The sequence below is a fragment of the Chlorocebus sabaeus genome, chromosome 26, assembly GCF_047675955.1.
Source record: "Chlorocebus sabaeus isolate Y175 chromosome 26, mChlSab1.0.hap1, whole genome shotgun sequence".
NCBI lineage: Eukaryota > Metazoa > Chordata > Mammalia > Primates > Cercopithecidae > Chlorocebus > Chlorocebus sabaeus.
Window position 1 is genome coordinate 6,864,384 of NC_132929.1, and position 26,774 is coordinate 6,891,157.

Genomic DNA, 26,774 nt, shown 5'->3' on the forward strand with positions numbered 1-26,774 from the left:
TTTCTACTTATTTGGTTAGCACACGGTAATATAAGGGAGGCATATTTGTTTTGCTTTGTCTTTTTGAGACAGGGTCTCACTCTTCACTTAGGCTGGGGTGCAATGGCATGGTTCAGCTTACTGCAGCCTCTACCTCCCGGGCTCAAGTCATCCTCCTGCCTCAGCCTCCTGAGCAGCTGGGACTACAGGAGTGCACTACCATGCCTACCTTATTTTTGTATTTTTAGTAGAGGTGAGGTTTCACCATGTTGCTCAGGCTGATCTTGAACTCCTGGTCTCAAGTGATTTGCCCACCTTGACCTCTGATGCTTTGAAGTGGGGGGCCTGAAGTGTTGGGATTACAGGTGTGAGCCACTGTGCCTGGCCAACGAGGGCATATTTAATGTAGGCAGCCCGCTGTCTCTTGGATTAGTATAGAGAAGAAGGTGAAGACGGACAGCTATTCTGTTTGCCTGTGTGTTGATGAATCTGTGTCCCAGGACAGCCTAGGGGTGGCGGCCAGCATCCTGGAGGGTGCCCCACAGGTCTGCAGCCTGAGCCTGAGTCTCTTTCAGAACTCCGTGTGAGACTTGGGAGGTCCCCAGAAATCTCTGAGGGAGAAATCTCCCGTTTCCTTACTCTTCCCTGTCAGCTCTCATGGATTGTCTGGAGATAATTTATAATCACAAATCAGAAATCTGTCATATCCTTATACTAAACTTTGTGAAATTGCTAGATTTCACTTATGTTGTGTTTGATATTTCTATATTGAAAATACTATCTCCAGACCAGGCATAGTCAAAAATATATGTATCAAAAACAAGAAGAAAACAAAATGGGATCTTACAAAGAGGATGTGCGAAGCTGGGTTCTTGGCGTGTGGTCTGTGCATCCCGGGGGATCGATGGGTGGGCTTTGGGGAAATCTGTGAATCTCAAACTTGCATGTGTATGGGGGTTTACACATTTTTTGGGGGTAAATCATTCCATATTGCAAAGACGTCCATAAGCCACAGAAGATGAACAAACAGAATGACCGAACAGTCTGTACATAATCTAAGACTAGAGAGTGTCCCTGTTGAGTTGAAGTGTTTGTATGAGGACACCCCTAATTCCTTTCCTGCCCACCCCAAATCCCTCTTGCAGTTGGTCCTGTGACCTGCTGTGTTCCCAGAAGTATGTGGGTTTGCCAACTGTGACCAGTGCTCAGCTGCCTGGAGCTTGACTCTGTGTGACTCTGCACTAGTTGACTGGTTTGCAGAGAACATTCTGCAGCACTCACAGATGCCTGTACCCCAGTGCCAGCCGGCAGGGACCCGGTGAAAAGTAAGGATGCCTCAGGGAACTCACACCCGCTCCAGAAGGCACCTCAAAGTCCCTGTCCTGTCAGTTCCGGGTCCTTGGCCTCATTGTAGAATGGAAAGATACGCATTATAAATAGACTTTACCAATCCTATGGGCTTGTAAATGTCATTACAGCTGGATTTTCTGTGACTCTAAGGAGCTTTCTTTGTTATTGTTGCCATAGGAAGCCGTCAGAGAACTTGAAAGCCTTTTGTCTCAGAGAATTTACTGTCCTGACAACAGAGGCCGATGGTGGGATCGACTGGCCCTGAACTTACACCAGCACTTGAAGCGCCTGGAACCGGTACTCAGTAATGAAACACACCTGAAACGCCTTTTCATTTTGGAATCAGCTTTTAAAATATGGCAAACTTAAATGCCTTAAAATCTTACAACATGTATTTCGTTTGTTAACATTCTTCTTTTGTCTGTGTTCTTCCAACCCCAAAATACCAGGGATGCCAGCACAGCCTGAGCACAGAGACTTCAGCCTGGGCGACAGAAGCTTTTGTCTTCTCTTCGCTGATTGGCGAGATGGGCTGGCTGTGGACTCTGTGCTGGGATTTAGGAATCAGGATCTAGGAATTAAGGGAGACGGAGAGTCAGACGACTCAGCCGTCAGCAAGTGCCTTCAAGGAAGGCGTTTGTTTTGGAAATAGTGACTTTGTTCATTTGTGGCACAGGGTCTGCAGGTAGAAAGATTGGCGAGAAATCGTTCCTTTCCTTGTCTTACTGCAGGTCCTTTATTCGTGACTCTGTGCTTCTGTGAGGTGTTTGGCTCTGCCATTGGGAAGCGCTGTTTGACCTTGAGCAGGCACCAGTGCTCCCTGTGGTGGCGACCTTGGGGGCACTTGGAAGCTCAGGGATACTGTGGCCACTGCAGGCAGGCAGGGTGAGGCCGCAGAACCTGTGCCCCTGGGCTAGGCAGCAACAGTGGTTCTTTGTGTGGCCGCCAGTAGGCCCCACCCTGTCTCTCTTCCAGCCTTGCATTTGAGTTGAATGGAGGGGACTGTGCCTCTGGGAGCTTTTGATTTTTTCAGTGGCCCATTAAGTGAATCGGGGTGATGTAGGGGTGGAAAAAAATGACCATGGGATAGGAAATATGACATCTTGTTTTTATTGCCGTAAACTGAAAAAGTGCCTTGTTACCTAAAGTATCAGGGAAAGAGCCAGTAAAGCTATTTCCTCCCATGGAGGAGGGCGTGGGGCTTCCTTACCACTCAGTGTTTACTGAGGCTGAAATAGCAAGAGAAAGCATCTGGTAGCCCAGAACCAAATACAGAAGGAGAAAGCTTGTGTTTGTCACCTTTCTTTCAATGAAATAAAAGTTCAAGAGAGTACAGATTTCCCCTCTGTTCACAGTTCTGCTAGGGGGTAGACAAGCCACTGAGCTTATTTTTGAGATTTGAGCTAAGCCTGGTTCCTCCTAACCTGTTCCCAGAGGTCTTACTGGTCACACTCACAGCTCTTGTTATTTCATTAGTGTTCTTTCATCTTTACCTCAGTCTCCAAGGAAGGGATCTCCTCGCTGAGTACTTGTTCCTGCAAAGTGCCCTGCAGCCAGCCCAGGCCTGGCCAGGGCAGAGGTGGAGCCAGCTGGGCCCTCCCTCTCCGAGGCCAGGCTGCCGCTGCCCGGCACCGTCTTCTGCCAGCGAACAGGGTGCCCTTCAGAGTCTCATTCTCCCATTTTCATTCCTTTCAGCTACTCAACTCCGGATGGCCTGAGCCTTCACTGATTTTCAATGTCTTGGTTTTTATTTTTTCTTTCACTTTTTATGTTTCTATCGTGGTAAAATAAATTTAACATCCCTAAAATTTGGCATTTTAGCCATTTTTAGGTGTACAGTTCAGTGGCATTCATGGCACTCAAAACGTGTGACCACTGCCTCTCCACTGATCACTCCAAACAGATACACTGCAGCCATTAGGCAACTACGCCCCGCTTTCCCTTCCCCCAGCCCTGGTGACCTCTCATCTACTTTTTGTGTCTGTGACTGTGCCGTTCATTTCATTCATTTCATTGAAGTGGAATCCTACGATATTTGTGGTTTTGCGTCTGGTGTATTTTGCTCAGCACCATGTTTCTGAGCTTCACCCACATTGTGGCATGTGTCAGGCCTCCGTTCCTTTTCCAGGCTGAACACACTTCCACTGTAGCATCTGATACCACATTTTCCTAGCCACTCATTGCTCGATGGACGCTGGGTTCCTTCCACCTTTTCAGCCATTTTTAAGAGTGCTGTATGAACCTCTTTCAGACCCTGCTTTCAGTTCCTTTCGGAATACCTGTGCGTGGAATTGCTGGGTCCTGTGGTGATTCTGTGTTGAGCTTTTTGAGGAGTGGCAGAACTGTTTTTCACAGTGTTTACACCAGTTTCACATTCCCACCAGCAATGTGTGAGGGTTCCGGTTTCTCTACCTCTTTGCCAGCACTTACCTTCCATGTTTCTGATTATAGCCATCCTAGTAAGTGTGAAGTGGTGTCTCCTTGTGGCTTTCTGTATTTGTTTGTTGATTTGTCCAACTCTGAATCGCCTTGGGAAGTACTTGTAACTCCTCCAAACCTTTGGCTCCTGTCCCTGTAAATAAGGAATCTGAAGCAGCTCCATGGTGCCTGACTGCATATGAGATTCACCTGGAGCTTTGAGGTGCCCCCCTCCCCCACCCCCCCACGGCTGGGCTCCTGCTCTGGAGGGTCTCATTGTGTGGATCCGGGGCGGGACGCATGCTTTCCTGCAAAGCTGCCTAGGTGATGTCCTGAGAACCACTGAGCCGAGTTTTCCTGTAAAGTCAGGCATCCCTGAAGTTCACACCCTCTGTGAGGGGCGGCTGCTGGCATCTGCAGTCCACCTGGATTACAGCCCAGTCATGCTCCAGCACGTTGACTGTGAAGGCTCTGGTTGCCGGATGCATTGAAAGCATCAAAATAAGATCTAAGGAAACAGCCTAAATCTCTAGAGGTGCTGTTTGCTTATCTGCTAATCAGCAAAATTCAATAATAAACAGTGGGCTTTTCTGTCAAACTAAATGCGTGGAAGCTGCTGTGGGGTTTTCTAGGAGCCTGATGTGTGGCCATGCTCTCTGCCAGACTATCAAGTGCATCACAGAGGGGCTGGCGGATCCGGAAGTCAGAACGGGACACCGCCTTTCACTCTATCAGCGAGCCGTGCGCCTGCGGGAGTCTCCGAGCTGTAAAAAGTTCAGGCGCCTCTTCCAGCAGCTCCCAGAAATGGCTGTGCAAGATGTGAAACACGTGAGGAAAGAGCCTTTGGGTGCTTTGGACTTAGGCGTGTCTGCCTGGTTTTTCTGGAGCAGAAGCAACCTAAGAGCTGTTTTGAGTGTGTGTTTTCTGTGAGACTCGGAATCATCTAAAACTCGTTCTGGACGGCTGTGTGGCCATTGCTCCCAGTCTCCCCGTCGCCCTCCTCCCTGAGGAGACTTGGCTGCTTGGTGTCACACCCTGGGTTGAGTGACAGATCTCCTGAATGGGGCCTCTCAGCATCTGCCAGTTTCATTTACTCGTTGGGGGCCTGTAGAGCAGTTCTGGTGGTTGAGGCTCTCCCAGGGCCGGCCAGCGAGCTGTCGCATCCCCGCAGGTGTGCGTGTGTGAGCCCCACGCTGTGTGCTCTGCTAAGTGACTGGCTTTGTGGTTAGGGAGGTCAGTCCTTGGGATGCTAGAAGCAGGTTTTCAGGGACTTTTGCTGACCTGAGGCTGACAGATGTTCTTCTGCTGCTATTTCAGGTGACCATCATGGGCAGGCTGTGCCCGCAGCGTGGAATGGGCAAGTCTGTGTTTGTGATGGAGGCCGGGGAGGCCGCTGACCCCACCACGGTCCTGTGCTCCGTGGAGGAGCTGGCACTGGCTCATTACAGACGCAGCGGCTTTGACCAGGGTAACTGAGCAGGCTTCCTCTCGTGGCATCCGGCCCTGGGTGGATGAGCAGCAGCACTGGATGGGCTGTCAGCGGTGGGCTGCTGTCCTCTCTCTGTCCTGTTCACAGTGGAGGATGCTGTGGGCTGGGGGATGTCTTCTTCCCATTCTTCCCCTTATCAATGATGATGAGTAGGTCAGGGGTAGTTGTCCCACAGTGCCTGGCTCTGATCTTTTTTTCTTTTATAAAAACTTGTTATGGAAGATACTGCACAAGCTTTTGTACAGAAGTCAGGGGGGCGAGGGGGCAGTGTGCTCAGCCCCATGGCCCACCCAGTTCCATTGTCTTCCTTCTGTTGTCTCCTGCCCCTTCCCCTGGGATTTTAGAAGCTGGCCCCAGATACCCTCTCAGGGGCCCTGTGGCCCATGCTAGTAGCTTTTGGGAACAGCCACTGAGCCTTCCGCCCTTTGCGTCTGGCAGGACTCTCCCTGTGCCCGGGCTGTAGGGTTACCAGTGTTAAAAACACTGATATTTTCAAATGTGTGAAAATCAGGACATGATTTCAGTATTCTCTGAGTGTTCAGAAGATTAACAAGTACTATAGAAAGACAACTACAAGATAGGAGTTTACAAAGCCCAGGTTCTTTCTGATGAGTGTTGAGATTCATCTACATAATATCTTTATTACTTACAGGGAAGGGTGATGCTATTGGGGAAGACTTGCAAATGCCAGTGAAGAGAGAGAGATACAGTAGGCCCGAAACGATTAGAAATAGAAGAATAGAATGCCCGTTCAAGGCCCCAAGAGACGTGGAAACTGGACACTTGCTGGAGGAGGAAGCAGGCTGGGACGTGGGAGCGCTAAAATGCTTGCAGTTGAGCCATGAGCCTGAAAAACACACGATTCCTTTCCCAGAGTAGAAACTATTTTTCCCTGATTAAAATCAATGCAGTGAAACTGAGCTGAACTCTGGCTGCCAGGCTTTATGCCACAGGGAATTTTGTGTCAGAGCGATCTCAACCTCTTCCGGGAGGTGATTTCTGAATTACTCAGAAGGACTGCATCAAAAATGATTTCACTTATAACACAAACGCACAGCAAGGACCACTTAGGAGTTAAGAAACGAACCAGGCACGGTAGCTTACACTTGTAATCCCAGCACTTTGAGAGGCTGAGGCAGGAGGATCACTTGAACTCTGAAGATGGAGGTGGGAGGGTCTCTTGACCTCTGGAGGTCAAGGCTGCGGTGAGCCAAGACTGCCACCCCACTCCAGCCTGGGTGACAGAGTGAGACCCTGTCTCAAAACAAAACAAAACAAAACAAAACGGAGTTCAGAAATGATCTGGCCTCTCTATTCCTGCCTGATCATCAGTGTATTCAGCAGGACGGAAGGCTGACTGGAATTCAGGTCCCAGCTCCACTCCTGGCTGGGAAAGAGCATGAAGTGTTCTAGGAAGAAAAGTCCTCCTGGGAGACTTGGCAACAGCCAGGAGCCCTGAGTGAACCGCTGTCCTTTTGAACCCCTGAGACGGGCTGCAGGGATGAGGAGCTAGAACTGAGGAAGACAGGACAGAGCAGCACAGCCTGAGAAGTGCAGGACAGAGGTGACCCCGGCAGGCATGACAGGCTGTGGCTGCCTGCTCTCTGCTCTCACAGCGCCCCGACCCCGCTCACTGTGGTCTGGTGCAGATGGGCTGGGGCCTGTACATGTCAAGGTGGGACCAGCCAGAGGAGCTTTGCTGCCAGTACTGGCATGTCAGGATGGGGCTCTGGTGGTCAGCACCTCCTCTGGCCAGTGGTCCTGTGGGGAGAGGCATCCGTGCGGCCTCCTCCCTTGTCGGGTGTGCTGATGTGCAGAGAAGCATGGGCTTGGAGGGCAGGGGGATGAGCTGGGGCTTGCTCAGGGACACGGGTCTATGTGCTGTGCCAAGGCTGAGCCCTTCATCCCACACCAGATCTTGTCTCTGACTCCGTGCCCTCAGCACCTGACTTCTGTCTTTCAGGTCATCTCCCAGTCAGTAAAACATTTGTGTGACATGATGAGGGGGACTGAAGTGGGTAGTCTTTAAGGCCAGAGGTCTCTATAAAAGCCTTGACTATTGGAAGCACTGGGCTAGGGCAGTGTAGTGCCTGGGGGACGAGGTGCATCAGAGCAGCACCTGCTGAGGCCAAGAGTGGAGGTGGCTGCTGCCGGCCTCCTGGGAAGTCCCCTCAGGGAAGCATTTCTTCGGGGTGGCCAGGGACCTCCTGCGCCAGGGCCTGCATGGGGATTCAGTGCCAGCCCAGCCCTGCTAAGTCCCCGCCTTCGGAGCCTGAGGAGGGTATCTGCTTATTTTTCTTTTTAACATGTTTCTTAGATTATTCACTAAAGTTTGAGAACCACTGCTTTGTGACTTTGAAATGTTCATTTGAATTTTTCTATGATTATTAAGATTTTTGCCTTTAAGGCTCTGTATATAAACAATATACTGTATAAAATGAGCTGGGAATGGCATGAAAACAGGATTTGCTTCTGAATCTAAAATATTTCTATTATTTTCTTGAAATTGAGTGTGCAGTAGGTTATGATGGTGTTTTGGAAGAGACAGATAAAACATTTTTTTTTTCCGTGTGTGTGACCTTAGGGATTCATGGCGAAGGGTCCACCTTCAGCACCCTGTGTGGCCTCCTCCTGTGGGACATCATCTTCATGGATGGGATTCCAGATGTCTTCAGAAACGCCTGTCAGGTACTCAGTGCCCCTGCCCCACGAGGAGGTCCTTCTGCACACATCCGTGGCTCACGCCCCTGGGCACCGTGTGTCCACAGCCAGCAGAAACCATCTCTGTTATGGTCCTTTGGGCCATCCACAGGTCAAGGTGATAGCTTATTTTTAAAATCTGATTAATAGAATTTAAGATGTACATATATGAAGTTTTAAACTTTAGCATCCACCTTACATTTAGACCTTTGGTATAAAGTAGCGTCAGCGTCAGCCCTCCCAAGCACCTGCCGTGTCGCAGGCACTATTGCAAGGATCTCACAGACATGGGCACATCTGTCTGCTCAGAGGTCCACCCAGCTCAGCGAAAAGCTGTTTTTGCAAATTATTACTCTAAAAAACAAGTTTAATAAATTATTTTATATCAATTAACTTTGACTTGTCTTTTGAGAGAGAGAATGTATCGGTTGGCCGGTTTCCAAGTTTTGTAGGCACTGACTAGTCCTCTGGTGAACGCAGCTCTCTGCAGGCACAGTATGACAGCTTGCTTTCCCTGTGACACAGGCGTTCCCCCTGGACTTGTGCACAGACAGCTTCTTCGCAAGCAGACGCCCGGCCCTCGAGGCCAGGCTGCAGCTGATTCATGACGCCCCCGCGGAGAGCCTGCGGGCCTGGGTGGCAGCCACGTGGCAGGAGCAGGAAGGCAGAGTGGCTTCCCTTGTCAGCTGGGATCGTTTCACGTCTCTTCAGCAAGCTCAGGTAATGGTTCACCTGCATGGCAGGATTTGCTCAGAAAGTAACGCCGCCCCAGTGCTGTCTTTTCAGCAACTTTATCAAAACACACACACGTGTGTATATGTAAATATGTGCGTGTGTGTGCATATATACATACATATATATATATGAGAATACCCTATGCCCCCGGCCCCGATGCCACTGTTAGTGATGGAAACATACTAGGGTGTTAGAAAAGCCCCAGCTATGCCTTTGCCACCCCTGAGTTGACAGCTTTCTTTGGCCTGCCCTGTGGCTGAGGCAGGGAGGCTACCTCCTGTGTTCCTTCAGCTGCTGCGCTCTGTGAGGCCGTGCTGTCATGTTCCTGAGTGCATCCTCCACATCCCTTTTCCTCAGCGCTCCCCAGCATGGCCACACTGGCAGAAGCCTGGAAACTGACCACAGGAGGACCAGTCTCCCACCACTTGCCAGTGGGATTCCAGCCGTGGCTCTGCGGCTCCAGTACCAGCAGCAGAACAGTGCTCGGTGGGCCTGGGGTCCATGTGCACTGAATTACATACACACTGAGCTTTTCTCCATCTCATGATCCCTGTAGCCTATTTCCATTCTCCGTCACAAGGGAAGTGGCTAACTGTCCCTGTTTTGTGTTCAGGATCTGGTCTCCTGCCTGGGGGGCCCTGTGCTCAGTGGTGTGTGCAGGCGCCTGGCTGCTGACTTTCGGCACTGCCGAGGGGGCCTCCCCGACCTGGTGGTGTGGAACTCCCAGAGCCATCGCTTTAAGGTCAGTGGAGCCAGAATGGAAAGTCCTGTTGGTAACGTTATTCGCAAATGAATCAGAGGCCACAAAGAGGCATTTCTGGAGTGGCTGTTGGCAAGACTGAATTCCTTGAGAACTTTTGGGCCGAGGGCCTGGGTTCCTGTGGGCCTCTCCCCTGCGACTGCCTTCATCAGAGCAGGCGGGTGAGAGGAGCCCCAGGGTGTGAGCAAGATAGAGCTCTATCTCTTATGACTTGATGTGGAAGTGATGTTCCCTCACTCCTGCTGTATTCTGTGGTTAGGAACGAGTCTCTAGTCCAGCTGACACTCAGAGGGAGGGGGTCACACAGGGTGTGGACACCAGGAGCTATTTGAGAAGCTTACCAATAATTGTGCATTTTAAAATAACTTAAAGAATATAATGGATTGTTTGTAACTCAAAGGATAAATGCTTGAGGGGATGGATACCCTATTCCCCTTGATGTGCTTAGTTCACATTGCATGCCGGTATCAAAACATCTCATGTACCCCATAAATATGTACCCACAAACATTTTTTTAAAAAGCTCAGAATGAACACTTCCTTGAATGCTGTCCACTAGCCCAGCCCTGCTGCCCATCGCTGGTGATTTCTCATTATTGAGTTATGAGATGAAAAAATTACATATTCTGGATACAAGTCCTTGTATCAGTTATATTTCATCCCAGTCTATGGCTTATCTTTTCATTTTCTTAATAGTGTCTTTTGAAGAGCAGAGATTTTAAAGTTTGACAAAATCCAACTTATTTGTTCTCTAGTGGATCATGCTTTTGGTGTCAGATGTCAGAAATACTTGCCTAATCCAAGGTCACAAAGAGTTTATCCTTTGTTTTCTTCTAGAAGTGTTATAGTTTTAGGTTTCACATTTAGTTTTATGATCATTTGAGGCACCGTTTGTATACAGTGTGGGGCATGGACTGGACTTCATTTGTGGCGTGGGATATCCACTTGTTCCAGCTCCATGTGTCGAGAAGACCATGCTTCTTCCACTGAATTGCCTCTATATCGTCGTCAAAACTCGAATCCATATATATGTGCGTCTGTGTCTGGACACTCTTCAGTTCCACTGATCTGTTTGTCTGCATTTCTTGATTATTGTAGCTTTAGATAAATCTCGGAGTCAGGTAGTTTAAGTCCTCTAATGACTTGTTTTTCAGAGTTGTTCTGGCTCTCTTGCATTTTTATTTGAATTATAAAATCAAATTTTAAATTTCCAAGGAAAAAAAAAAAAGCCAGCTGAGGCTGGGCGCGGTGACTCACGCCTGTCATCCCAGCACTTTGGGAGGCCGAGGCGGGCAGATCACGAAGTCAGGAGATGGAGACCATCCTGGCTAACCTGATGAAACCCCGTCTCTACTAAAAATACAAAAAATGAGCCAGGCGTGGTGGAGTCCCAGCTACTCGGGAGGCCGAGGAAGGAGAATTGCTTGAACCCAGGAGGCGGAGGTTGCAGTGAGCCGAGATTGTACCACTGCACTCCAGCCTGGGTGACAGAGCGAGGCTCCATCTCAAAAAAAAAAAAAGCCAGCTGAGATTTTAATTGGAATTCCTTTGAATCCGTAGACCATCTGAGAAGAATTGGTATCTTAACAGTACTATTTTGATCAGTGAACATGGTATATATTGCCATTTACTTAGATTTTCCTTATTATTTTTGCAGTGTTTTTAGTTTTCAATGTAGAGGTCTTGCATATCTCTTGTCAGATTGTTCCCTAAGTATTTCATATTTTTTATGCTATTTAAACAGTATCGTTTTTAAAAGTTTCAATTTCCAGTTGTTTGCTGCTGTGTGTAGAAATACAGTTGATTCTGTATATTGATCTTATATTCTGCAAACTTGGTACGCATACTTAGTAGTTCTTGGAGCTTTTTTTGGTATATTTCCTTGGATTTTCTACATTGACAATCAGATTGTCTGCTAATAAAGATACTTTTACTTTTTCCTTTCCAGTCTTAGTTCCTTTCTTTTCTTTTTCTGGCCTGATTGCACTGGCTAGAACCTCCAGGAAAGCATAGGCTGTAAATGGTGAGACTGGACGTCTGTGCCTTGTTCCCAATCTTGGGGGAAGGTACTTAGTCTTCCATTATTGAGTATCATGTTAGATGCAGATGTTTCGCAGATATCTTTTATTATATTAAGGAACTTCCCTTTACATCCAAGTTTTCTGAGAGTTTTTATCAGGCATTGATGTGGGATTCTGTCAAACACTTCTTAAAAAAATCTATTGACATTATTATCTCATATTTATCTTTTGAGTACACTTATTAATCATGTGATTTACATTGGTTTTTGAATCTTAAACCTACCCTGCATTTCTCCAGTACACCCCACTTGGTCATGATGTATTATCCCTTTTATATAATGTTGGGAGTTGATACTGATTTTGCAAAATAGTAAGAATTTTTGCATATATGTTCATGAAGGATATTGAGCTGTAATTTTCTTTTCTTATAATCTCTCTGTTGGGTTTTGGTTTCAGAGTCATACCGGCATCAGAATGGGATGGAATAGTTGGTGTAGAATTAGTATAATTCCCTGAACATTTGATAGAACTCCCCAGTGAAGCAGTATGGGTCTGGAGATTTTGGGGGGAGGAAAATTTGAAACTGTAAATTAAATTTCTTTTTAAACAACATAAGGCTGTTCATATTATCTGTTTCTTCTTGATTGCACTTTGATAGTTTGTGGCTTTCAAGGAATTTGTCCATTTCATTTAAGTACTGTCTTAAAGTTGTTTACATTTGTTTCTTTTCTTTTTTTTTTTTTTGAGACAGAGTCTCGCTCTGTCGCCCAGGCTGGAATGCAATAGCGCGAGTTAGCTCACTGCAACTTCCACCTCCTGGGTTCAAGTGATTCTCGTGCCTCAGCCTCCCTAGTAGCTGGGATTACAGCTGTGCACCACCATGCCTGGATAATTGTTTTAATTTTTATTTTTGGATTTTTAGTAGAGATGAGGTTTTGCCATGTTGGCCAGGCTGGTCTTGAACTCCTGGCTTCAGGTGATCTGCCCGCCTTGGCCTTCCAAAGTGCTGGGATTACAGGTGTGAGCCACCGCACCTAGCCGTGTATTGCATTTTAATATCTGTAGAATCTTTCTCTCTGTCATGCTCTTATTCCTGATATTGGTAATTTCTGTCGTTTCTCCCAGATGAGTCTGGCAGGAGGTTTATCAATTTTACTGATTTTCTCAAAGAATCAGCTTTTGATTTCCTGTTTTTTTTTATTTCCTAGTTTCTTAAAGTGGAAGCTATGGTGATTACTTTGAGACCTTCTTTTCTAATAGAGTTAGCTAGTGCTCCCAATTTCCTTCTCAGTGCTGTTTTATCTGAACCTCACAAATTTAGTAGTTGTTTTCATTTTCATTCAGTTCACAATACTTTCTGATTTCCCTTTTGACTCTTTTTTGATCCTCGGCTTATTTAGAAGTGAGTCATTTACATTTCCAAACACCCGAGAGATTTTCAGGTATCTTTCTGCTATTGATTTGTAATTTAACTCCATTGTAGTCAGAGGACATATTTTGTATGATTTGAATCCCATTAAATTTGTTGAGACTTGTTTTATGGTCCGGAATATGGTTTTCCCTGGTGAATATTCTGTTTGTATTTGAAAAAAATGTGTGTTCAGCATTTGTTGTGGGCAGTATTTTTAAATGTCAGTTAGGTCAAGTTGGTTGGTATTGTTGTTTAAGCTGTCTGTGTCCTGACTGATTTCTTATTTACTTGTTCCATAAATTATTGAGAGAAGAATATTGACATCTCTGATTATAATTGTGGGTTTGTGTATTTCTTTTGAGACAGAGTCTCACTGTCACCTAGACGGGAGTGTAGTAGCAGTGCAATCCTGGATCGCTACAGCCTTGATCTCCCAGGCTCAAGCAGTTCTTCTGCCTCAGCCTCTTGAGTAGCCGGAACTATAGGAATCCACCATCATGCCCAGCTATTTTTTTTTTTTTTTGTAGAGATGAGGTGCCATCATGTTGCCCAGGCTAGTCTCAGAACTCCTGGGCTCCACGTTGGCCTCCCAGAATGCTGAGAGTATACCAGTATACCGTGCCCGATTTGTGTATTTCTTCTTGCGTTTCTATCAATATTTGCTTCATGTATTTTGAAGGTCTATTATAAGATGCGTAAACTTTTAGGAGGGTCATGTCCTCTTCATGAGTCTACCCTCATCATTATGCGGTGACCCCCCCTTTACTCCTGGTAATCTTTGCTCTGAAATCAACTTTGTCTGATATTGTTAACATGTAGCCACTTCAGTCTTCTTTTGTTTAATGTTAACATGATACATTTTTCCATTCTTTTACTTTTGACCTATTTTATCTTAGTTTTAATGTGGATTTCTTGTAGGCATCATATAGTTGGGTCTTACTTTTGAATCCAGTTTAACCTCTGTCTTTTAATGGGTTGTTTGGAACATTTACATTTGATTATTGATATCCTTAGCTTTAAATCCTGATACTTAAATTTTCTCTTTGTCTCCGAACTCTTTTGTTCCTTGTCTTTTTCCTGAGTAGCTGGGATCACAGGCGTACGCCACCGTGCCTGGCTAATTTTTGTAGTTTTTGTATTTTTTAGAGTTGGGGTTCCACCACGTTGCCCAGGCTGATCTTAAACCCCTGGGCTCAAGCAGTTCACCTGCCGTGGTCTCTTAAGTGTTGGGATTGCAGGCATGAGCCACAGCACCTGGCGCTGCCTTATTTTTAAAGATTGCATTTTATAGCTTTGTTGGCTTGTTAGCTGTAACGGTTCATTGTGTTTAAGTGGTTGCATTAGTATGTATATTATATATCTTAAACTTATCCACCTTCAAGTGATACACACTTTAATGTAGAGTAAAAAGAACCTTTCAATCATATTTATATCTTCCCTCTCAGCCTTTGTGGTGTTTTCATGTATTTTACTTCTACGTGTTATATGTTCTATAACATATTATTTTTGCTTTCTACAGTTGATTAATAAGAGTCTGTATTTACTCATGTAGATAGCATTTCCAGTGCTTGTTATTCTTTTGTATAGATCCAGATTTCTGTGTGGTCTCATTCTCCTGCTTGAAGAATTTCCTTTCATGCCCGTAATCCCAGCACTTTGGGAGGCTGAGGTGGGCGGATTGCTTGGGCTCAGGAGTTGGAGACCAGCTTGGGCAACAGTGAGACCTCATCTCTGCAAAATGATGAACAAATTAGCTGGGTGTGGTGGTATGCAATTGTAGTCCCAGCTACTTGGGAGGCTGAGGTGAGAGAACTGCTTGAGCCTGGGAGGTCAAGGCTGCAGTGAGCTGAGATCATACCACTGTACACCAGCCTGGGCAACAGAGTGAGACCTTGTTTCAAAAAAAAAAAAAAAAAAAAAAAATTTCCATGTCTGGAAGTTCTGCGAGTAATGAATTAACAGTAGTTAGCCCTCTGTATCCATGGTTTCTGCTTCTGTAGATGCAACAAACCATGGACTGAAAATATTTGGAAAAAAGAAAAAACAATAAAAAGTAACTACAATAAACAAAAATAGAGCATAACAACTATTTTCATAGCATTTACATTGTATTAGGTATAAGTAGAGATTATTTAAAGTATATGAGAAGATGTGCATAGAATATGCAAAGGCTATACCATATTGTATCAGGGACTGGAGCATCCATGGATTTTGGTAACAGATGGGGTCCTTGAACCAGCCCCCCGTGGATACTGAGGGATGACTGTATTTAGGTTTTGTATGTCTTAGCCTTTATTTCACCTTTGTTTTTGAAAGATATTTTCTTTGGGCAACGAATTCTGTGTTGAGCATTATTTTTCAATACTTTAAAAATATTAGTCTACTGTCTTCTAACTAGCATGGTTTCCAATCGAAGAATCTTTTTTTTTCCCCTCTGGCTTTAAAAATTCTGGATGCTTTGACTATATCCCCTGATTATACAGTCATGGTATTTCCTAGGGAACTGTTATATTTGTGTGCCTGGGATTCACTGATTTTCTTCAATCTTTGGGTTTATAGTTTTCATCAAATTTGGACAATTTTTGGCCATTTTTTCTTTAAGTATTTTTTTTTTTCTCATTCCTTTGAGGACTCTAATTAAACGTCTGTCAGGCTGCTGAATGCTATATTTAAACAATTTTTTTCTATACTTTACCTAGGATAGTTTTTATTGCTGTGTCTTCAAGTCTAGTGATGTGTAGTGAACAAAACACACAATTCCTGCCTTCATGAAGATGACATGTAGTACACATTTTTATCTTATGAATGCCATGAAAGAAGTGCTAGGGAGGATATACTCAGAGCTGTGACCTGTCCAGATGAGTTTAAGCTGAGCATTGAAAGATAAGAAGTCAGGCATGTCAAGAACAGGGAGAAATGTCCCAGGCAACGGGAAGAGCAAGTAGCAAGTGGAAATGACGGCCTTGGGGTAGAGAAGAGACTGGTCATGGCAAGAAGGTTAGATTTAATTGAAAATATAACAGTAATTGGAGGGTTTTAAGCAGGGAAGTAAAATCCAGTGCATGCTTTAAAACAATTTTTCATTTGCTATACTAAGAATCGGTTTACTCATCCTCTGTGAAGAACTGTCTAGTTTCTACAGAACAGGAAAATTTCTGAATAAATTTCTTAGCTACAGACGCTCCTCAACTTATGATGGAGTTATGCCCTGATAAATCCTACACATCAACTGAAAATAACGTAAGTTGAAAATGCATTTAACATGTTTGTCCCACCAAACCTCATAGCTTAGCTTAGCCTACCTTGAATGTGCTCAGAATGCGTGCATCAGCCTACAGTCCGGCAGAATCATCTAGCTCACCGCACGCCGTAGAGTACTGGTTACCCTCATGATCATGGCCGTAGAGTACTGGTTACCCTCATGATCACGTGGCTGACCGGGAGCTGTGGCTCACTGCTGCTGCCCGGCATGGAGTATCATACTGGGAAAAGACCAACACTCAGAGTATGGTTTCTATTGAATGTGTATCACTTTTGCACCATTTTAAAGTCAAAAAATCCTAAGGTGAACCATTTTAAGTGAAGGACCATCCGTATATTTGTGTTATACTTACAAATACAGTGGGAGAGCAGAAGAGCCATTTAAGTAGTTGTCACTGACAACTACAACTTAGTTGGATGGCTTTTCATTCAGTAAGACACTAATAACTTTTAAAAATTTCCCTTCCAGCTGGTGGAAGTTAAAGGCCCCAATGACCGTCTTTCACATAAGCAGATGATCTGGCTGGCGGAACTGCAGAAGCTGGGGGCTGAAGTAGAAGTCTGCCACGTGGTTGCAGTTGGAGCTAAGAGCCAAAGCCTTAGCTAAAAGCTATGGAATTGGGGATATTTGGTCATACATTAATGTAAGATTTTCAAGAGTATAAAGCATCATGTTTTAATTTTATTGTCCATTATAAACCTGACAGTTTGACTTGTCATTGTACAGTGTCTGTATTCACAAAACAGTGTTTGCTTGAATACACTCATTGATTCCACACAGTGGGTAATAGACTTTTTTTTTTTCGAGACGGAGTCTCGCTGTCACCCAGGCTGGAGTGCAGTGGTGTGATCTTGGCTCACTGCAACTTCCACCTGCTAGGTTCAAGCGATTCTCCTGCCTCAGGCTTCCCAGTAGCTGGGACTGCAGGTGTGCGCCACCACACCTGGCTAATTTTTGTATTTTTAGTAGAGATGGGGTTTCACCATGTTGTCCAGGTTAGTCTGGAACTTCTGACCTCAACTGATCCACCCGCCTTGGCCTACCAAAGTTCTGGGATTACAGGCATGAGCCACTGTACCCAGCCGGTAATGAACTTTTTTAAGAGAAAAACCTCGTTGACCCTTTTTGGAGCTGGATGCATCTGTATGATTAGACATGCAAAAAGCTGGAAAACCCAAAAACAAGTGATGATTCACCTTTTTAAATAAAAAAGTTAGCGGCCGGGCGCGGTGGCTCATGCCTGTAATCCCAGCACTTTGGGAGGCTGAGTAAAGCAGGCGCATCATGAGGTCAAGAGATTGAGACCATCCTGGTCAACATGGTGAAACCCATCTCTACTAAAAATACAAAAAATTAGCTGGGCATGGTGGCAGGTGCCTGTAGTCCCAGCTACTCCGGAAGCTGAGGCAGGAGAATCTCTTGAACTCGGGAGGCGGAGGTTGCAGTGAGCCAAGGTCACGCCACTGCACTCCAGCCTGGTGACAGAGTGAGACTCCGTCTCAAAAAAAAAAAAAAAATTTAAAAAGTAGCATAACCAATGTTTCCTTCAAGTAATTAATTATATGGGAAGCCGAGATTCTCAAATATTATCTGAGTTTTTCTTTACTGCCCTATTCACATTTAGCTGTTAAACTTTGTTTTATGATTATCTAAGGGCAGAAAAGTTAAATTCCAATTTCTTTAGGAATTAAAAAATTCTCATGAAGTTGTATTAATTTATAACATGTAAATGCTTGTTCTGCTGATTGGGCCCAGATCATGAAAGGAATGAAGTCTTTATCGAGGCGTGTCCTTCACTGTCCTTCTCCCTGGGACCATCCCTAATAACTAGATCAGGGGTATTTTCTCTGTTGACAGTAAAGGCAAATCAGGGCTGCTCATCACCATGTGGGAGGGTCTCAGGCTGGCCAAGGGGATGTGGTAGAAAGGTGATTTATCCATGTGCCAGGCCCAGGAGTCAGGAAATGGGATCCCAGTCTCTCGACTTGTTCTAAGGTCTTCTTGGGGGAATATTACTCCCCAGTTTTTATAGTTATTGAATGGAAGGACCATTTAGGGCATGATCCATCAATATCCACATGCCCTTAACTTTAGCCACTTCCGAACTGCTGTTAAAAAAGTTACTGATCACTACCTGGCTTTAGAGGGCAAGCAGAAACGTCCCATGGATGACACAGAGGTATGGATGGGAGAAGATGCCTTCACCTCTTCCGTCACTGTGTTCCTGTAGATGATTTCATATTGATAACAACAAACAGTTGCTGTGGAAATTTTATTAAGCCATCAAAATTTCCTTCACATTCATTACTGTTGAACAACAAGATAACACATCTTCTTGCTCATCCCACTTGAACTCAAGTCATCAGTTTTAGGCACAAAGGTTTTAGTTTTCTCAGGAAATCAAGTTTGAACCACTTGAGTTACTATTGCAGCAAGCAGATTTTGTTGACAGATGTGAATAGCTTTCACCCTGTTAGTACAAATTAGTATCCTTTCCTTAAATAAAGTTAGATATTTTTGGTTTCAAAATCGGGTTTCCATCATAAAATAACAGCAAGATACTGTACACCTTTATGTCCAATACTAGAAATTTCACCCAGCACATCCGCATCTGCACGGCCTTCCCTCAGCAGGGGCTCTGCTGGTGGGCAGCAGGGGTGCTGAGCTCTCTCTAGTGCGTTGTGTGCGGCCACACCACTGCTGTCACCATGAGTCCCTCTGACGGCAGAGGTGGTAAGCAGCTTTACCCTGGCCCGACTGAAGGCTGTCATAGTTGTTCTTCATATTATGCACAATAAAATGTGGCACAATAATCATGATATAACAACTGTCCAGCAAAAATAAAACTATTTTACTACATTTGATTATACAAAAATACACATTTTTCTATTTTTAACCATTATTAATAGTACCTAAAATTTTTAAACTTGTAAATTAACAACAATAAAATACTACAGGAGTTAAAATAAATGTGAGGGAAGAAAATTACAGAGGGAAAAATGCTCAGTCCAACATTTAGTAATAATAAAAAAGCAGCTAAATGAAAAAGGGAGAATTGTGATTACACTGTCAATGGCAGGGTACGCTGTGGTGTTAGAGATTGGGTCTGGTTTCCGATCAAGGACTGTAAAATGTTTAATAATTCTATCTGTATAAACTGAAACTAGCCCTTATTTTCTAGGCAGCAAGTTGGCAAAAACCTTGGGTTTACCCATAAAGTGAATTTCTTAAGATATTTTATAAGAACTTCTGTTATATCCAGAGACATTATCAATTTTTAAAAGGCAAATAATTCAGATAGAAACAGCTATTCAGTACATAGGTAAAATAGAGTTATCTTGAAAACACTTGTTTTAGAAAAGGAAATAAGCTAACTAGACACTTAACTATAAAAATTTTCCATATCTTAGGATGGCAGTTCAAGAAACAGTCAAATTTGAAAGCATCCATGTTTTAAGCAGGGAATGAGGAGTGTGGGGAGGTGGTGCCTCATTTCACTGCTGGAAGAAGCTTCAGCTTTGACCTCTACAGTGGTGGGTAGGCTCTTGTCACACAGTTTGGAAGTAAGTGTTTCAGATCAAGCAAACAACTGTGTCTCCTCATTCTCCTCAACTTTGCTGTCAAAAGTTGGGGTTTGGGAGAGCACTTCTCTCGCTACTCAAATGGCAGTGTTTTCAGAGAATCCACTTTTTTATTTCTCCTTTATTCCTAAGCATTAGGAACTGTGAGAGAAGGACATCTGTACAGGTGCCCAACTTGTGACCTCATTAGTTATTTCCAAGGGGAAGTGCCAGCAATAGTTTACCACACTGCAAATACTGACGGCCAAGCCCAGCACGCCTCCCAGCAAGCCTTGTTTGTGAGGGTGGGTTTTGGCATAGATGGCACTCTCCTGTCTCCAGCACGCACCTCTCAGGAATCAGCACCCCACAGGCCACTCCCCAGTGGCTTTCAGAGGAACAAGACTTTGGGGACGCCTGGCTATGAAGCTTAGTATGAAAAGCCTATTTCCAATATGCAATGGGATTTTCACACCCCAATTTTAAAAAGTGAAATTGTATTTTCTTCTGTAGTATTTGTATCTTAATGTCAAAGGCACTTCTAAGTTTAATTATCTGCAGCAAATGCTTTAAAATTAACAGTGCATATCATTTTAAAGTTAGCCCTATAAAGTTTAAAAAGCAAACTCATGATTTTAAAACACAGTGATTGAAGGTCCCGAAGAAGGTGATCTAAAATAATAAATTCTGTCCACAGAGCACTGAACCTTCATCAGGTGAGTTCAATTAGAGATGACAAAGTAACCAGAAATATACATGAATACTTCCTAAAACCTGCGGAGGTTTTATCAGATGTTCCTAAAAATGATACGAAACGCAAATTTCTTAACTTTCCTGTTGCCTGCTGCTTGGGGTTGCTAACGTGACTATCAGATAGCCTTCAGGAGGCAGCAGGAAAAATGGAGAAAAAATGTAGCAGACAGAACATGAACAGTTTGATCACAGTTACAAGAGCCAGACCTGTAATGACAGAAAGAGGACAGGAACAAAATTTACATCTCTCTTAAAATAAGTGTGAAAGAAGCATGATTCAACATGTTTTTAAATATTAGTGCAAATTCCAACTATCATTCTTACATATAAAGTTATTAGAGCTTCAAACGCCTAGGTTAGCAATTTTAATTCAGAGGAAAAAGTTGACAGCTTCCCTCAAAATGTTCAGAAAACACCCTATTTTAGTCTTCATTTGCTAATGTCTCAGTAGACAACCATATTTTGGCCCCACTTAAAAATTTGCTTAATGGTGTTCCTAAAATGCTTCGTCTGCATAGATTCCCTACAGGAGAAAATGGAAATGAGGAGGAGAGAAACTCTGGCGTCCCCGAGGTGTCGGTGTCGTGCGGGCCGCTGGCTCTGAAGTACATCCTGCTCTGGCTCAGCTCCCCGTAGCAGGCCTCCAGCGGGCCACTGCGCTGCTGCCGCAGCATCCTGCTCAGCACATCCACTTCATCAGCCAGGAGGGAGAGCTTGTGAAAGGCCGTGATGGAGCCGCCCAGGCTGATCTGGGCCTCAGGAACCCAGCGGAAGTAGCAGAGTTTCCATAGTTTTATGTGTGTTCCAGAGACACGTGGCAGAATAACAGCGTGCAGATTGACGGGTTTGGAAAACCATTCTCTAAAATATTGCTCCATATCACTGTTCTGGCTGTTGGTTTGCTGAGGTGGATCTGGCTTTGGTTTTAATATCAATGAATTTCTCCTTGGAAGTAATTCTTGGTCACTGATGATTCCATTCTTTAAGGCAGACGGCATTCCTCTTAGTGTGGAGCTGTAGTTTTTCTATACAGAAGAGATTTTATTATGTTCCGGCATTTCCCTTTTTAGAAAGATTGTAAGGATGCAATGGCAAATGTAAACTCAATACTATGAAAAATTAATGGAATTTCAGCCTCAAGGAGCATTTTCCTCCCTTCCTCTGTAGTCCTTATTCTACTCCTCCTCCCCTGGAGTTAACCTTTATGTGTTGGCTCTACCTAGGCTATTGCCATCAGCCTGAATGGGGGTAGGGATGAGAGTGCCTCCTATCCACTAATTTGCTTAAGGATAAGTTCTAAGACTAGGGCTAGGAAAAAACCCTAGACCTGGCCGATTGTATCAAGAACAATGGCAAACTGAATGGAGGCAGTCAGGAGGCCAAACGTCTGATTCTTTGTTCTGTACCTTTCAGTACTCTCCAAATTTTCTACCAAAAAAAACCCCAAGAATTTATTTGGAAATTATTAAAAAGACAAACAACGAATGTTATTAGGACAGGAATATAGCAGTCAGGAGGCCATGACTACATCACAGCCAGGTGGCATTCCCGGCCACAGTGGCGGCTTGAATCATCAAGAAATGGTAAGTGGGACTTCAGTAAATGGGGCTTGCAGGCTCAGAGCCGCAATCTGCCCACTCTCAGGTACTGAGACTGTGGGCCTCAGACACCAAGAAGAAAGTTGGGATACGGTCACTTGAGTTAAACAGGGAATGACCCCTCAGAAACCTGCATTAGCAGTGTTACTCTTGGAAGTGCCTTTATTTTTAATGCTCTGTGTTCTGAAAAAGATGTGTTTGGCTACGTGTGAGCCAACATCAGGTTCTGTTAGCTGTGATTTACCTTTGTCCGTATAAAAGACTTCACGGAGCCATTGTGTACACAAGGCGTGCTCTTTCCAATGTAGAAGGGGTTATGGAAAAGGGTGCGGTCCTTGGCTGTAAACTGGAGAGACCAGTCCCAAACAGAGGGGAACTGTAAGCCCTTCTCGTCACCCAATTGGATATTTTTGCTTATAGCAAATTCCTGCAAAATAAATAAATAAAATATTTGAACATTTGTGAAAATATGCAAAACTAAAGATTTTCTCATGAATGCCTTTTTACGGATGAGCCATTCATACAGGTTAAATGTTCTGTACTGCAGCCCTCAAAACCCACCAGAACGGCACTTTCACTTCAAGAAAGGCTCCTGGCTTTTGAGCTCCGAGAAGCCCCCCAGTCCCCCTGGACAAGGAGTGTGCTATTCAAGTGCCCTCTGCCTTAGGACCCCAAGGAAGCCGCCCTTTGAGCAATAAGAATGTTAAGAGAAGTTTCACTAACGTGATACTGGAAAGTCTTAAACATGTTGAATTTATTTCTGTGATTACAGTATTTTACTTTTATGAGCACACCATCAGTACATTTTAGTAGTTACCTGTTGGTAAGTGGATTAACAAAACTTTTGGATGGAAATCTCTGCCACCAGTTTTATAACTTACTTTCTAAGTGGGGAGTGACACTTCATTGAGCCAGTGATCTCAAATCACAAACCACAGACTCGGAGTAGGAAGGAAGCGATCAACTCCCCTGTGGTCCTAGCATGTGGCTAAAACGATGGAGACCATGTACACAGGAGACCCCTCTTCACAGGAGCCCACCTCTAGCCTGGACTCTGGGCTGGTGCAGCCTGGTTATCTGGCTTCCCACCACAGTAAACTGAGGTAACACAAAGCTACAGGGAGACAGCCAACCACCTCACTGTGAGGAAGCCAAGGAGCTCCTCTGGAAGGCAGTCCAGACCACTTCTATGAATCAGAGTCACATTTAGCAACGAGGAGAAAGGAATCTCATCTCAGCTGATTGACGGCAGCAGGCCACTACAGCAGCATATACACAACAGTTCCCTGGAGAAAATAACCCCAGACACAGAGTCGCTGGATGATGGGAGATGTCTGATTCTTTGTTCTTACCTTTCAGTACTCCCCAAATTTTCTACCAAAAAAAACCCCCAAGAATTTACTTGGAAATTATTATTATTATTATTATTTTTTGAGACGGAGTCTCGCTCTGTCGCCCAGGCTAGAGTGCAGTGGCCGGATCTCAGCCCACTGCAAGCTCTGCCTCCTGGGTTTACGCCATTCTCCTGCCTCAGCCTCCCGAGTAGCTGGGACTACAGGCGCCCACCACCTCGCCCAGCTAGTTTTTTGTGTTTTTTTTAGTAGAGATGGGGTTTCACCGTGTCAGCCAGGATGGTCTCGATCTCCTGACTTCGTGATCCGCCCGTCTCGGCCTCCCAAAGTGCTGGGATTACAGGCTTGAGCCACCGCGCCCGGCCTTGGAAATTTTATTAAAAAGGCAAACAATGAATGTTATTAGGACAAGAATACAGCAGTCAGGAGGCCATGACTACATCACAGCCAGGTGGCATTCCCTGCTACAGTGGCGGCTTGAATCACCAAGAAATGGGTAAGCTATGTAACAGCACAGGGCATTTTGTAAAGTTTTACAAAATTTTCTACTTCAAGTAAAAATTCATTAAGCACTAAATACACACACTTAAAATTTGTGGCCAAGCACAATGGCGCATGCCTGTAATCCCAGCACCTTGGGAGGCTGAGGCGGGCAGATCACAAGGTCAGGAGTTCAAGACCAGCCTGGCCAATATGGTGAAACCCCATCTCTACTAAAAATACAAAAATTGGCCAGGCACGGTGGCTCACACCTGTAATCCCAGCACTTTGGGAGGTCGAGGCGGGCGGATCACGAGGTCAGGAGATTGAGACCATCCTGGCGAACATGGTGAAACCCCGTCTCTACTAAAAATACAAAAAAACTAGCTGGGTGTGGCGGCACACGCCTGTAGTCCCAGCTTCTTGGGAGGGTGAGGCAGGACAACGGCATGGACCCGGGAGGCGATGGAGCTTGCAGTGACCAGAGATTGCACCACTGCACTCCAGCCTGGGCGACAGAGTGAGACTCTGTCTCAAAAACAACAACAACAACAACAAAAAACAAAAATTAGCCGGGTGTGGTGGCACACGCCTGTAGTCCCAGCTACTCGGGAGGCTGAGGCAGGAGAATCGCTTGAACCTGGAAGGCGGAGGTTGCAGTGAGCTGAGATCGCACCACTGTGCTCCAGCCTGGGCAATGGAGCAAGACTCCGTCTCAAAAAAAAAAAAAAAAGAAAAAAAACATTTAGTTACTTGAAATTTCATCACGTACATAGATTAAAAACCACCCATTTGCTTTAAACACTGTTAAAAGCTGAAATCTAGTAAAACATGAACCCGAACATGTTTTAATGGCCCTTCAATAAGTATATAGAAAATGTCCTCTTTGCCAAGTGCGGTGGCTCACGCCTGTGATCCCAGTACTTTGGGAGGCTGAGGTGGGCGGATTGCTTGAGTCTAGGAGTTCAAGACCAGACTGGGCAACATGGTGAAACCCTGACTCTACAATACAAAACTCAGTTAGGCGTGGTGGCATGCACCTGTAGTCCTAGCTACTCAGGTGGCTGAGGTGAGAGGAGTGCTTGGACCCAGGAGGGAGAGGCTGCAGTGAGCTGAGATGGCACCCACTGCACTCCAGCCTGGGTGACAGAGCCAGACTGTCTTAAAAAAAAAAAAAAAAAGATGTTCTCTTTTTTAAAAGGTGAAAACTAAAAATATTTATCTCCAAGAGAAATCATATTTTCTACAAACAGTACCTGGCCACTAGCACCTAAGGTGGCCTCAGAATGGAAAAAAAAAAAAAGAAATGCTTTGGGCTTCTGCCTGTGTGGAAGGGGCTGCGAATGCTTAAGAATCATGACCCTTAGACAACGACCAGTTCCTGCTAGGGAGGAAGGGAGAGGGGATTCATGTTAGTATTTGTCATAAAAAGCTTTTGAAAAAGCCAAATTAAAAAAATAGAGCACTAGAACATGAACAGGGAAAGCAGACGAAATACCTGTAGAAAGTATTTTTTACAGCTCCCTCAATACAATTCAGCCATGTTCACTTCTGGTGAGAAGTCTGTCGGCACACGCAGCAGCCAAGCCGCAGAGGCAGTGGTGTCTGGGGCCGGGGTCCTCCACGCAAACACCCGCCCATGCGCTGCCCAGTCCCCAGACCCCAAAGTCTTGGTCCTCGCCTCACGCACCTTTTGCAGGCTCACATGGGGCAGTGAAGGGAGAGAATGGGGAAGAGCTGAAGGAGGCAAACAAGGCCGAGGGAAAGCCTAGCTGGAGGCAGAGAGGGGGCCCAAGAATGATTACGGTGACAACAAATGAAAACGAGCAACTGGGAGAGCATGTATTTTAGAACAAATGAGCGTTCCATGCCTCAGGAGCCTCTGAGCCTGTATCACTGGTCCTCAGCACAGTATCTGGAAAGGTCAAACTTTCCTGGTGGGGTGGGCAGGGGACAGATTCTGGCTCTGTCACCCAGGCTGGAGTGTAGTGGCACAGTCTCAGCTCACTGCAATCTCTGCCTCCTGGGCTTAAGTCATCCTCCCACCTCAGCCTCTCCAGCAGCTGGGACCACAGGTGCACACCACCACGTCCGGCTAATTTTTGTATTTTTTGTAGAGATGGGCTGACAGTGTTGAGTTTCTTTGAACCCTGGGTCCCCAAAAGTGGCAATGTTGGACAATCTCTCCTGCCTTTCGTGTCCCGAGAACTGGCTCCTGTGGACTGAGAATGCCCTTCCTCCTGATTCCCCTGTTTTCTGACTCTATAAAATCCCAGATCTTGTCCTTTTCTTTGGGATGCCCATTAATTAAGTTCTCCCTCCTGCAATAGCCTAAATAAAATCAGCTCCTTAACTGACCAGTGTGTGTTGTCTTTTACACCAACAAATCCAGAATTCGTATGTCTTTAGGAAAATTTGCATAATGCTTCACAGTTTACAAAATGTTTTCACCTCATACGAGACTAAAGGTGTGTTAGTTTGACAGATCCATTTTACAGGTTAGGAACCTCGACTCTCAGGCTGAAGCCTGAGTGGAACATGGGCCTAGCACTTTTCCCAGACCAGGGCCAGAACTCAGGTTTCCCGCTCCCCAGGCCACAAGGCCTAGCCCAGGGCCTTACGGCTGAGGCTGAGGCTGAAGACCCCGGAGCTCATTGTGAGGGGAATCCTCTTCCTAGAAAGGCTTCCTGAAGGCCCACAAGAGCTGCCCTTTCTGTTTCTCTCAACGGTCTCCACAGCATTTGTCAGCTTCCGCTGCTGGTTCAAGGTGGGGGAAACAGCACTCTGGTTCAGAATGGTTTCCACCAGTGGCAAGCAGTAGCTAGTTTCAAGTTTGGCTTGAGACCTGCTTAGTCATAAATGACTCTTCCTCTACATCAGTGAATTGTGATCGGAAACTTAAAACTC

At 45.1% G+C, this 26,774-nt stretch overlaps 2 protein-coding genes across 6 annotated transcripts in view; one reads left to right on the plus strand and one right to left on the minus strand.

The window, feature by feature from the left end:
• Positions 1-22,517, plus strand: part of FAN1 (FANCD2 and FANCI associated nuclease 1) — a 46,050-nt gene extending 23,533 nt beyond the window's left edge. For 3 of the 4 annotated variants that reach the window (XM_008017201.3, XM_038009780.2, XM_008017199.3), the window contains exons 8-15: positions 1,507-1,626; positions 4,411-4,575; positions 5,065-5,215; positions 7,821-7,924; positions 8,462-8,656; positions 9,285-9,413; positions 16,593-16,767; positions 20,956-22,517. In XM_008017201.3, the coding sequence (XP_008015392.3) occupies positions 1,507-1,626; positions 4,411-4,575; positions 5,065-5,215; positions 7,821-7,924; positions 8,462-8,656; positions 9,285-9,413; positions 16,593-16,730 (1,002 nt within the window). In that variant the 3' untranslated portion in view covers positions 16,731-16,767; positions 20,956-22,517. The remainder of the gene's footprint in view (positions 1-1,506; positions 1,627-4,410; positions 4,576-5,064; positions 5,216-7,820; positions 7,925-8,461; positions 8,657-9,284; positions 9,414-16,592; positions 16,768-20,955) is intronic. The other variant, XM_008017203.3, reaches the window with a different exon arrangement.
• MTMR10 (myotubularin related protein 10) overlaps positions 18,383-26,774 on the minus strand; it is a 53,328-nt gene continuing 44,936 nt past the window's right edge. For both annotated transcript variants that reach the window (XM_008017204.3, XM_038009781.2), the window contains 2 exons: positions 22,280-22,462; positions 18,383-21,462 (listed from right to left, as the gene is read on the minus strand). In XM_008017204.3, coding sequence (XP_008015395.1) covers positions 20,860-21,462; positions 22,280-22,462 — 786 coding nt within the window. In that variant the 3' untranslated portion in view covers positions 18,383-20,859. The remainder of the gene's footprint in view (positions 21,463-22,279; positions 22,463-26,774) is intronic.